At 38.2% G+C, this 13,864-nt stretch overlaps 1 protein-coding gene across 1 annotated transcript; it reads right to left on the reverse strand.

Annotated features, from left to right (window-relative positions):
- Nucleotides 1-1,058: 1,058 nt before the first annotated feature.
- Nucleotides 1,059-8,353, reverse strand: nansa (N-acetylneuraminic acid synthase a). The gene is made up of 6 exons (XM_042066961.1): nucleotides 8,084-8,353; nucleotides 3,245-3,460; nucleotides 2,945-3,044; nucleotides 2,439-2,593; nucleotides 1,975-2,241; nucleotides 1,059-1,543 (listed from the first exon to the last, which is right to left on the reverse strand). Exons 1-6 carry the CDS (start codon nucleotides 8,213-8,215, stop codon nucleotides 1,334-1,336), a joined length of 1,080 nt encoding a protein of 359 aa, XP_041922895.1. The 5' UTR covers nucleotides 8,216-8,353; the 3' UTR covers nucleotides 1,059-1,333.
- Nucleotides 8,354-13,864: the final 5,511 nt, after the last annotated feature.

Below are 13,864 nucleotides of genomic sequence, written 5' to 3' on the forward strand. Positions count from 1 at the left end.
CAACATATTGGTTATAACAACCAATATTGGCTTGACCAATAATATTCAGTTTTTTTAACCAATCTGTTTTTAGATTCACAACTTAAAAGCATTAGATCTGTCTTTTCAGTTTCATCATCTCCTTAGAAAACGTCTACAAGTTGATTTTTTATTTTTTTTAAAGTAACTAACTTCAAGAGCTTGAATTGTCAGGTGTGTCAAGTGCTACAAAACTAAAAATTGAAAACGATACAGATAAGATACTGAAGGAGAACATTAGGACATGGACCCCATGACCTTGAGTACCTGATAGCTGATGTTCATTCTCACTAGGACAGTATTGAAACCACTTAATGGATTTGACATGAGGATTGATGTAAGGAATAACATCCGCTGAGAGTGGAGTTTTTACCACCAAGTTAATTCATTATATCGGGACACCTTACAGGATGTTATTCTGTTTATACCCCATATTGCCAGTCATGTAGGCAATAGGCATGCATTTATAGCACAAAAAGGGAAATGCAGTTCAGTTCAAGAGGCCGACTTGTTCAAATTGTTGTACTTTCATTGGTTACGGAAAATGATGGTGGGTAGTCTGCATTGTTACAGTTGATTCCACTGTTGTGAAGCCTGCTTGTTGTCAGTTCAATTATCGTTTACATTGATATGGGATTTTTTTTTTTTTTTTAACCAGACCTACTTCATAGGAGCCTCAATGTACAGAATCAATAGCCCCCTGCCAGCCAATCAGAAAATAGTATTTCTTGTCTCTTGGGGATACATTTCTATTAATATGCCTTGTAGTTTCTTTTAAAAGTATACCATGATTATTGTGTGGGTATTTTTGTAATTACTAATTACTTGTATTTTAATTAAATACATTTTTCACATCAGTAATTTGTATTTTATTTTGTTACATTTCATGAGCCAGTATTTGTAGTTTGTAACAAAATAGTTTTTGATGTATTTGTGTCCACCTGTCTATGGCCTTGGATTGAATACTTTTGGAATCCACTGTATGAAATAATTGTGCAAATTAACAAGTGTTGGAATAAACTGACTTTCTGAATCCTTTGTGCTGAAAAATATTTTAATGGACTCCCATCAAGCAATGGCATTTCTTGTTTAAAGAATAATTTCTTGTTTCATCAAAATCAAAGTGATACACACTGTTATTGCTACAAAGATAATGTTGTATAAAAAATGTTTCTGGACAACAATAGGATTCTGGCCCAGCTCACAGAAATGAGAAGGCTAGAACAGAAACAGATGAAAATATGTTAACACATAACTTATGGCGTACACTGCCCAGAGGACATCAATAGCTAGGGTGTTCAGTAATGCCTCTCTCTTAGCATTTGGCCTTTTTGCCATAGTTGTCAACAATATCCTCAGTGATGCTGTCATCCTCTTCAACATCAGCGGTCACCTTCTTGCCCACCAGCTGGAAGATGTCTTCTGGTGGCACCCCTTTTGGCTCCCCCACTTTCACCGTCATCATGTCTAGGGTCAGGATAGTGTCCTTTGGAATGGCAGTCTTTGCCACAACAGACTTACCCAGCTGCAACAGAGTGAGTGTTTGTGTTTTATATACTTTACCATGTAGCATACTGAATTAAATACACAAATGAAATGCACAGAGCTTTCTAATATTCAAACTCCAATTATTCAACCACTTTTCTGATTCTTAGTGATAATGGTTGTGCTGATTCACTTTTCTGATTCTTAGTGATAATGGTTGTTCATTCCCCAGCACTATAAGAGACTGGGATAATCTTTTGCAATGCAATCTTTACCCACTTACAAAGACCATGGGGCAGAAGCATCAATGGTGGGTACGCACACTAACTACTAACTACTAACATTCACACTAACTACTAACATTCAACCCGTTTAGGGCGTGTCTTCAAGAAAATGAAGCCTAAGGTTGTCCAATCAGTTAGTCCTGGTCATACATTTCCTTACCTGCTACCCTAACGCATAAACACCCACCTTATCGTGGCATGGCACCTCACAGGGTAGCATCTGTTTAGTGCCCGTGCCCAGAGCCCGCTCCACGGTGCGAATGGAGCGCACAAGCTCTGCCAGCTCACTGAAGTCCAGAGAGGCTTCATGGTCACTACCTTTCCAGGTTTTGTCAAGGGTCACATGGCGTTCTACCACCTTTGCACCAAGTGCTACTGCCCCCACACTAATGCAGATTCCTGACTCATGACCCGAGTATCCGATGGGAATGTCCGGGAACTCCTTCTGGTACTCCTGTGTTTGCAACAGAATATTTGTTAAATGTACAACTGTACATACACAGATTATTCTGCAGCATTTTGTATAGCTGTATCTGCATATCAATGGTCATGTATATCACAGTCTGAAGGACACAATGCATTATTAGTGAGTGCTTAGTCTACATCTCTTCATGTTAAACATGTAAAACTACTTCATGAAGAATGTCTCACAGTGATGACACGGAGGTTAACATCTTCAGCCACGAGAGGATAGGCACTGGTGCACTGCAGAATGCAAAAGTTTTGGTTGTGCTTCTTCACTGTTTGGTAGACACGCCGCATGGTCTCCATGGACTGCATTCCGCTGGACACCACCATAGGCCTGCCTGTTATGAGAAGGATCAGCAAAAAATTAACATGATATTAACAGCAAAAAGCAAAAAGACTGCATCAAGTTAATGGAAATTAACTCTCCAGAGAAGGCTCTCTGTGTGTTGTAAGCGTCCATTTTAAAATTACTGAATTGCTGTGATAGCATATGTTTATTATGTAGATATTACAGGTCCTGTAAAATGTAATGAAAGTTGGTGTTTACCGTAAGACCTTAATAGACCTTTCTTTTATTTGCTGGGTTTTATTTGTCCAAACGTGTAGCCGCATCAGGCCAGTAAAAGAGGCCTGTGTCTAATTGGGACTCTGCTTTTGACTGCTTTAGATAAATCTAACCAGATCCTCACCTTTTTTTGCTGTCTTTTCAAGGTAGGGAAAGTTATTGGTATCTCCAGATCCAACTTTGAAAAACGGAACATTCAACTCATGGAGGAATTCTACAGCCATCTGAATGGGAAAAGACAGCAACATTTCTTCCTTAGTATTTCTTAAAGATATTCATGTAGAAGAATATATTTAATTCCAGCGTTTGAAGAAACTTATACAATACTTTAGACCTAAAACAGAACAGACATGAGGGACCAGCAATGTCAACACAAAGAATCCATGCCAACTGTGCCATGCCCACAGATAAAGACACACTTTACCTCATCCATGCCTGATGCGGTGAAGAAGATGCCAACTTCCTTAGCATACTTCTGGAGCTCTCTGTATTGTTCATGACTAAACTCCAGATGACGCTTGTGTTCCCCATATGTCTTTCCCCAAGAGTGTTTAGAGGTGTAAGGGCGCTCCAGGGCACGTTTATTGAACTTAAATTCAAGTTCACTCTTTTGAAACTTGGCACAGTCAGCCCCAGCTTCCTACAAAATGACAAAATAAGTGCATTTTGATTTTGATTATTATGTACACTTTAAAAGTTAAACACAATTATTCAACCAAATAAACAGTGATTTCACAGAATATTATAGTATTTTGGGACAAAATATTATAGCAGGCCTAATCTTATATAGGAATATGCCTAGCCTATATATTATAGGAATCAGTATTTTAGGACATAGGCCTACTATATAGAAGTAGCCTACTATGAACAGGGGGTAAGGATATGATAAAGGTAGGCCTATTACAGACACAGAATATTAAAGAAGCATTATAGCCTAGATCAGGAGTCGGCAACCTTTGTGACATGCAGTTTGAAATTTTCTTCTCATCTAGTGTGCCATTATCAACAATAACGCAAAGTTAAATTATGACACAAAATACAAAAACATTTCCAATATACCTGGAATGTTATTCATAACAATAACAGTATCTGTATTCTTAACAAAATAGCCACATCAACATTTCAAAGACTGAAAAACAGCTAGCCTACACATTTAAACTAAAACTAGTGTAGGCTGAGGCAACATCAAATTATCAGATGCCTAACAGACAGTCAGTGTGATCCCTGGCCCTGCTTTGCTTGACTGAGCTCTGTGATCTGGGGCTTGTAGTTAGTTACTTTGAGTTGCAAACATGCCTCAGAGTGCTCCGTTGTTAACCGACTGCGGGTGGGGCTGAGCACATGTTTCATGTGTGAGAACACCTGCTCACAGAGATATGTTGACCCAAAGACTGACAGCAGCGCCAGTGCAATGCCCCTGAGACAGCTGAATTTCTCAGGTGTGCCCAGCAGGTGAGGATGTGGGCTCCGTGATCTTTCACTGGTGTGGCTTCCAACTGTTGAGCTCTGCAATCTTGGTCACCCATAGTGTTGAGCTCTTCAGCTCAATCAGCTGCATTTCCATGTCCTCTGTATCCAGTCGATCAGAGTAGCATCCAAATCATGTCCATCAAAGCTGTCGGGCTTGATCAAGATAGAGAACGTTGGTCTGTACCTTTTAAAATCCACAAATCACGTTGTGAACTCCGCCTCCAGCACAGGTAGTGTTCATTTTGTCACCTATTTTTAATTTAGTCTTAGTCTTGTGATGAAATGTCCTTTTTAGTCTTTGTCATATTTAGTCATTCAAATATCATTTTTGTTAGTCAAGTTTTAGTCGACTAAAAGTCTCGTCATTTTAGTCTAGTTTTAGTCAAAAGAAAACTAAAGGTATCTTAGTCTTAGTCAGTTTTAGTCAACACATTTTAGTCTTTTTTTTTTTATAACAAATTATTTCTGATTACCATTTGAGTCAAATAGTCATCAACAGGACTGAGGTGGAGCATGTCACCAGCTTCACACTTATACTGTACATAGCCATATTCTACTGCTTTTCATCCTGCACATACACTTATTATTAATACTATTGTAATGTTACTGTTTCTGCACTACAATGGTACTGTTACCACACTGCACATAGTTGTACATACTGTACATATCTGTCTATAGGGTTCATACTAAATATCCATATTTATTCAGTTAATCTGTAATATATTCTGTTAATACACTGCATATATCTATATTGTTCTTACTACTACTATAATGGTACCACCACTACATTGCACATACCTGTACATGTTGTTCATATTACAGTACATAGCCATATTTATTCTGCTCTTATAAGGTAACTGCTAATACACTGCACATATTTATATTTAATTTATGCTACTCTAAACCACCTTCTGCAAAACAACTGTATACTACTGTCTACACTGTACTATATGTCTTGTCCTGTCTATGCACCACCTGCCTATACTGTGTATATCACATTGCACTTTTCTGCTTTTTTGCACTTCTGGTTAGACGCAAATTATGTATTATATTCATCTGGAAGATTATCTGATAGTGATGCAAGTTTCAGCAAATGCTTTGCAAGTGCTGCTTTAGAGGTCCCCTCAGGTGTCGCCAAAGACCATGGTTAAGGTCCAAGAGGGTGAGAAAAAACTTCTCTCATGTCCAGTCTTTAACATGATGGTCTTGCCATGTGCCTGCGTTTCTTTTTTGACTCATGCTCGTAAATGTCTTTAATTTTTGCTTTGTCAATGTATCATGGAATTTGTGCTTAGGTGTATCTGACTCCAGCCTCTATGTCATGATCTTTGCCTGTAGTATGAGCCTGAATCAGATCATCCCTAACCTCTTGTGTTGCTTTACCTGCTGTAGATATGCAAATGAACTCCATGTTCCTCTGAAAATGGATTGATCCAATTTCAGTTTCTGTCTCATCAGATCTAACTGTGTAAAATTTTTAAAACTGTTGTAAATATATGTACTTGTAGATCAAGTCTTGGAAAATAGTTATTATTTCTTGTCAATGGAAATGATTTTAACATCAGATGAAAGACAATTTTAAGTATGATAATAATAATAATAATAATAATAATAATAATAATAATAATAATTGTACATAATGAACAATGTGTAAAGTATGAATATTTTCATCAACCAGTTCATCTACATCTCATTCCCACATTCTTACTAGTCAAAAGTACAACTGAAATGTATAATGTAGATCATTTTAGCACCTGTGATGCATTTACCATCATTTCCCAACTATTAGCTGCAGCTTATACATTGATTTTGCAAAATTTCTTCAGCTATGAGGTTAATACACGGGGGCAGTTAATATGGTATATGGTTTTGTTTCTTTTAACTTGCATAAAACACGGTCCTGTGGCTTATACAAAATACGGCTAATACACAGGAAATTACTGTATGTATTTCATGTGCCCTGGACATTATAAAATTATAATATTTATGTTAAGCTGGGTACATGTGGTGATGTGAACAATTTTCATATGGTATTCCTTGAATGTAAAGGTAATATGTGATTGGTAATCATGATGTTTTGATCTCTTGGAATGTCTCTTATGGGTAGTTTCAATAAAATACTAATTTACTGAATGGGGTGTTTCCGAATAGTACATTTACAAATAGTAAATAGCATAGCAATGCAGACCTATGTAATCATTTGTATTTCAAGTCTCTGCTGGGAGGTAGGAAGGCATAAATACATTGATTAATGAGGTAGTGGGCATTTCAATTAGTGCTGCAACACGTGTCTCTGAAAACGTAGATTTGCTCATTATTACACATAAATCTTTTTATCAACCAAATTTTATCAACCAAAATGAAGGGCAAAATCACATAATGATTCAAAATATGTATGCCAACATCAAACACCACATATGCATCAGTAATAATGAGGTTTGGATTATTTTCTGGGCTCTTATGAGTGGTTTAACAAAAAAAAGCCAATAGGCGGAATTTCCTTTTTTCAAATCAGAGGTCAACTTTGAAGGCACAAGATCCAAGACAAAGATATACAAGATCCAACTTGCTATCATACCATTTTATACTCCAGAGATATGTAGCTTTCAGAAAAATATAGTGAGAATGACAGTTGAATCACAGTAGGCCTACCTTGCCATGACGCGAAACGCGGGATGTCATTCACATCCACGCTTTCATCAAGTGCAATGCTAAACACCGTAGCATCTTTTAATCCAGCTGTTTGCTGAGCTCTGACATTCTCAGCCATTTCATCAATACGTCGCTGAACACTTCTAGCTGACGTGGGAATGTCCTTTATTCGTGACTTGATGGTTTCTTTATTTGGCAAGCTTTCAAAAAGAGCATCTGAGCAACTGATAAAAGCATCCTTAAAAAAAGCATGGAATAAATAAATTCGCCATCCGTAAACGGCTTACGCTTTGCAATGCAATAGCTTGCTTCTGTCCCGTGATTTTTAGCAGTGGTAAAAAACTTGAAGGAGCTAGCTTGTTTTCCATATCTGGACACAGCACGTTTAATTGACTCTGTCCGCTTGGTCTTTGAAGGTCTTCTCGTGTTTCGTCTCAGAATGACGTTGAATTGACGTTCTGCACACAACATTCTCACAGCATAAAGTGCACACACGGACCTTTACAAATACAAAACCAAACTCGTCTGGCAGGACTGGAATGGCCTAGTTTTAGCCTTTTCAGCAGCCGGCGTTGCCATTGTTCACAATATCATGCTCTGTCATTTATTCATATGGCAGCACGAAGACAGCGGACAGTGCGCTTAGGTCAGGTCACGTCACACACTTTGATCTGAAATTCGCGCGCCTGCAACTTAACTGACGCAAATCCACGCAGTGGTGTCCTCCGGGTCGGCAGTCAAACGCTCAGAGACACAGGCAGATGCTTTTATTTTTAAAACGGGACAGATAAAGTGAGTATCGTACTGAGGTGCCAGCGTGTCAGTGTTTATCTTGCGGCCGTGCCATAGGTTGCCGACCCCTGGCCTAGACAGTTAGGCTAGCCCTAGGCTACTATATAATACAAAAAATCAACAAATGAATCTTGCCTATCCTTCAATTTCATGAGCCTCCACATAGCCTACCTACCTGGGGCTGTGAAACCACCACGGCCGGCCAGTTGGCTACACGGAAATGTAATTTTACTCTATTAAAGCCTAATCCATACAGACTTAGGCTACGTTACACCCCAAAAATACACTGTAAAGTTTGTCAGATATGTTCACAAACATTATAAGGAAAACTCGTGTTGTTATAGCCTACCTTAGACAGTTTGATCATTTTCTTTGCGATTTCAATATCTCCTTGATGATTTTGTCCGATTTCTGCTATGATGAAACAGGGATTGTTACCCCCGATCATTCTTCCTGGGCAAATCTCGAATTTAATAGGCATACTGAAGATCTTGCAGCAAAAACTAGTAGGCCTACAACACTTTAACGTCTATATGGGGGAAAAAATGACTGAAGGCTTCTTCCAGTTACACACACTCCCCTCTCACAGACACACTCAAATGCAACGTCGGCTCACACTTCCGGGATCATCTTTGGCAGGTCACATGTAGCCTACACGCCCATGTTTTTCAAAATAAAGGTCTCTGGATCAAACACAAATATAGCCTACTTTTACTATTTAACTATTTCGTACAATTTTATTTAATCATTGAACTGTCTAATTAGAAGAAAATATGCAATATGTCTGCACACAATGCAAATAGGCTACCATAAAATGTAATCATTATCAAATAAGACTCAAAGTTTTGTATGTTTTGTCATGATTTGAAATTAGAAATTATTTGTAGCTGTGATAATTATTTGTACAAGTAATTGTCAACAATAGCCTACAAACATAGGCTACACTAGCGAGGTGAAGTTAGTTTGATACTTGATATTCAGATATTTGACATATTTTCAATTGTTTTTTTTTAATGCGGCCGGTTTCACCCAGTGTTTGCACACAGTGTACAAAGAGATGACCTGTCTACTTGCTCCCACCCGACCGGAACCGTCTATAAAGTACCTTCTGAATAAAAATTCAAAATTGAATATCTGTCGAATATCGAATATCAAACTAACTTCACCTCGGTGGCTACACTAGACTTACAAATCTATTCTACAGGTAAACAAGATCTGTTTTACAGCTAATCACGCTACAGTTAAGCTACACATATTTTACCATTAGGCCTACAAATATATTTCACAGTTACAATAATGTTTTACATACAAAGCTGTCCAGTTACAAATCTTTTATGCAGAGGTAGGCTACGCAGACTTATGCACCACCTTGGGGATCAAAAGTGTCTAATGTAGGCTACTGTGTGTGTCACGATTTGTAACTGTAAAACTGAGTTGACTGTACAGAAAATGTACACAAACACATTTTCAGGCCTAGTAGCCTAGGCTACATATGTCCTTCTATCTAGTAATCTACGGTAACAAACTACCAACATTTGATTTAGTGACTACCCATTGTCACGCTTGAGTTATATGACTATGGGTGTAGTTACACTTGACTGTAAAGCTCTTTGTTTCAACCAGCTGTTTTGGTTTGCAAAGATCAATATAATTGGATGATTTTGATCACTGGTTCCTGTCTCATCTTCTTGATTCCGAATTGGTGAGGTGAGGTCTGGGACCTTGGATTTGGAATCCTGAGACAGCAAGGCGAGAGGGCTGATCTTCTGACCCCCGGTGACGGGATCCTACTGAAAGGGAATTCTCCTGAGACATCGGACCAGTGATCAAGCAAAAAGGCGAAAGTTCGGTGAGTAAATAAATAAATAAATAAATAAATAAATAAATAAATAATCTCCTCCGTAGGGAGTCAAGACTATTTTGTAGTAGTAGTCTTTGGATGAAAAGAAAACCAGAGCGAGCAGGCTCAGGGTTGACTCATTCTAAATAGAAAAACTACTAGGAGGGCTATTTGGTAGAAGTAGTCCTATGATGAAAAGAAACCCAAAGCGAAGAGGCTCAGGGGTGATTCATCCTAAATAGAAAAACCTATAGGTTTATGAGATCCTTTCAATATTTTTAAGGACCTCTACATAGTGCTCATTGGTGAGGGAAATAACAGTTTTGCATGTTATTTGTGATGATCTAAAGTGTATATTTACACGGTTAGCCTCAAATTACTGTGCATTGATTTAATCAATGACTAAAATGTCATAGGTCGCAACCTCCTTCATCATTCTCCAGTGTTTTATACATTTTGATATCTGATATCTCCGCCTAGGAATATCTGTTGTTTTAACTAAATTGAGTGAAGCTTTGCAGGAAAAATTCAATGCTGTGTGCTGTGCTATAAAGACTGTTGGATGCCTGGGCTAAAGCATGAAGGCCATCCTTGCTCTCCCCAATCCACTGCAAGTCACAGGAGCACATAATTTTTATGCAAGGTGATGGGTATGTTAATTATATCAGATTACATATTCCAGTTTTGGTTTACATTTTCCAGTTGTAAATTTAATGAAGGCCCAATAGAAAGTATGACCATATATTGCTTAAATGCAGGCTAATTGTTTCTCCAAGCTTCCTGCTCCCCATGCTAATAGAACCTGACGCAAGTTATCCTGTTCCATGTGTAGGCTGCAAACACTGGAAGCCATATGCTATGTTCTTGCTTCAAGGTAGACACAGATGTGTTTTGACTGTTGATTGGCTAGGTGCGTAGGCCTTGAGCCCTACCAGGTCCTGCCTTGAGGCCACCATACACTATGGTGAGCGACTGGCTGAATGGGCGACAGTGGAAGACATACAGGTTCTAGGGGGCAGAGAAGGTTCTGGATAAAAGGGGGGGAGGGGCACAAGTGGTAGAACATTTAGCTTGGACATATGTATTAGGCATTGCTCCACAATCTCGTGCTTCTGGCAGTGACAACACTGACAAGAGTTGAAGCATATCAGTTAAATACATACTTGGGGGCCAGTTTAGCAAAGTTGTAATCTTACCAAGTCAAGTCAAGTGCTTTTATTTGTCACATACATTTTACATGTAGTGAAATGTAAAAGGGTCCTTTGCTTTGCATTTGAATAAAAGAACATAACGCAAATATATATATATATATTTATATATATATATACTTATATATATACAGTAAATAAAAGCAATATATAAATAAATAAATGATGCAAGTTAAAAACATCTGTCTTTGGGAGAAGAAAAACTTATTTAAAATGCTGTGGATAAAAACTCACTCTTATCTCACTGCCTGTGGATAAAAACTCAATCTCAGTCTCTCAGTCCTTGTGTTGAGACAACGCAGCCGCCTGCCCGATTTAAGTAGGGAAAAGAGACTGGAGTTGGGGTGAGAGGAGTCTTCCAACAGCAGTGAATTTATCAAATTGTTGATGCTATGACGCACATATCTCTTAATAGGACACAGTGTTATAGGCAACAACATTTTAGCTAAAGGGATAATCTTGCAGCCTTGCTGCAGATTATAAGGGGGAGTCTGATTAAGAGTAGTCTGATAATAGACAGCTAGCTCTTGCAGTGTATCAAGTTATGATTAAAGATAGCTTTTTCTTTCATGGAGGATGAGAGGTTGTTGATGTTGAATTCACTACACTGAACTAATATTGAACTAATAGGTTCATATGTTTATTAACAACACACCCACTGCAGTTGTGATATTGGTATTATTTTTCCCCCCTCATCATTGACATTGAAAAGGTTTTACAACTGTTTTACAGCTATGCAAACCAGTGTCAAGATGATAATATGGTATGATGACATACATACTAGACCATATCGTTTACAATTATTTTGGATACAGCAATAAAATAAAATAAAATAAAACACAACTTTTCATTTGTTTCAGACGTTCAGAATATGTTCAGAATAAAGTTCTAACCAAGTTCTTTAAAACATTCCTTTAGGCCTGCTTTAAACAATGTGGAAAAAGGTTCAGATAATTTATAGCTTTGTATGATAAACAATTCTTGATATGAGGCACACAAAAAGAGTATCCATGAAGATCATGATCATGTGAATTTATATTTCATTGCTATTTACTAATTTGGTGACTGACCATAGCAGTATTGCAATTGAAATCTTTTTAAATAATGTTAGCTGAAACTTAGGAAGCACTACTGGGGCCTTGGGCCCAGATATGTGTATCTCTGTGTTTTGTTTCAGGTTCAATCAGTGGTCAAAAGGGGGAGCCTTACAGACACTACTCTTTTTTCTTTTGTCTACTGTTTCTTTTTTCCCCTTGAACTGTTTGGTTATTGTTTTTATCACTGGTACTCTGTGGTATGTAAACGTTTCTTCACACCCTGTGAGAAAGCAAGACAGTCAGGGCCACTTTTATACATGTAACCATGTTTCATTTCATTCATTTCCTTTACTGGGTTCTATTTGAGAATTGTTGAGAGACATTTCTTATGTGTTTTGGTTTTATATTCAGCTTTGCCTAGACACATGGTAAACATGGTACACATGGTAAAGAGACTTACTGCATTACTTTCAGTTAATTAGTAGGCTCATTCTGATTCAATCAGATGTGTGCTATTGTTTCAAAAGCTTCAAGTCTTTTAAAGGGGGACTTGAGAGTATTGGATTCAGAACTTATTATTTTTATATTATGCAATTTAGGTCCTGATGCCTCTAAATCGGTTGATAATCTGAAAAGGTGGTACACCAATGGGATTAACCCAACCTGATATAAAAATGATATAGACGAGTTTGGATAGTTTAGGGGGATTAACCAAATATATTAAATGTATATAAATTATTTTTTGTTTACTAGCTCTTGTTCTGATTGTCATGATGGTTTGTTTTTGATTTACTGTGGTTGTTATTGTACACCAATCATGTGTAGCTATTTTTCATGAATTATGAAGAAATCAGTTAAATCGTGAATCTAGTCATGTACCTGCTTATTTGGATCTGACTAACTTTAATTAAACAATTGTATAATCGTTTATATTTTATATAGTGGCAATATTTGATGAAATGTTCCAGCCATAAAGGCTGAAAAAGGGGCACTGAGAGAAAGTGGAATAGAACATTATGTCCAATATTCCAATGTGTGGTTTAATGTTCTGCATTATGTCCAATATTCCAATATGTGGTTTAATGTTCTGCATTTCTCATTAGTAGGTCACTTTGATACTAAAAGTATGATTCTATGTATTTCCTAGGGTTAGGAAATTATGTTAGGGTTATGACTGTATGATATCTGTATTGTCCCTGTGTATATCTCTGTGTGACTGTATTTAGCTGTGTCAGTAGCTATCTGCTCCGGATTGCCAGGTTGCCACTAATCAGAGTCTGATTCAGTGTAGTCCACGTGGGATGGGATGATACTTAAACCCTAACTATTTCCTTGTCTAGTTAGAACAGCTGATGGATCTTTAGGTGAAGTCATGCTGTCTCTCCCTTGATGCGCATCATTGTAAATAAACTCTGTTCCTGATTTTTCATACTATTGGTCTGACTGGGTCTCTATTAAATCTATGGTATCAAAATTACCATCAGCGTTCACCATGTTGTGTATTTGTTAGCGTGTTAGTCTCTTTGGTTGTACCTCATTTGTTATCCCCGTGTTGATGTGTGTGGTAAACCCTTATTATGTGTTACATGTGCGGCTGAGACTACCCCTGTGTTGCCCTATGTAGTTATCTGACTCTGTCTGTGTTTGCCTTGATACTTGTTCTAATAAATGGCCGTCTTGGCCAAAGGTGATTCTTGTCTGTGGGTGAGATCGCTACATTGGTGTCAGAAGTGGTATGGGCCCCTCCAGGGGCGCAAAGATCCACGCCAGATCAAGATGGAGAAGAAGGCCGAAGACCAGACCAGTAAGATGGCGGCAAAACTCAGCAAATGCAATTGTCCTTTTAAGGACTAGCCAGCTCGCTGAGCTCGCCACTGCGGAGGGTGGAGGACCTTCCGGCATAGCCGACGAGAGCTGCCAACGCTGGCGGAAGTGGCCCCGGTTGATGTCGTGGAAGTGTCCGCGGCTGGCAAGAAGTTCCCAGCTCGACGCCGATGTCGATGCTGCCGTCTTTCGAGGATGTCATCCCTAGAGAGCGCAAACTC

Source organism: Alosa sapidissima, chromosome 1 (assembly GCF_018492685.1).
Source record: "Alosa sapidissima isolate fAloSap1 chromosome 1, fAloSap1.pri, whole genome shotgun sequence".
In the NCBI taxonomy this organism is placed as follows: Eukaryota; Metazoa; Chordata; class Actinopteri; order Clupeiformes; family Clupeidae; genus Alosa; species Alosa sapidissima.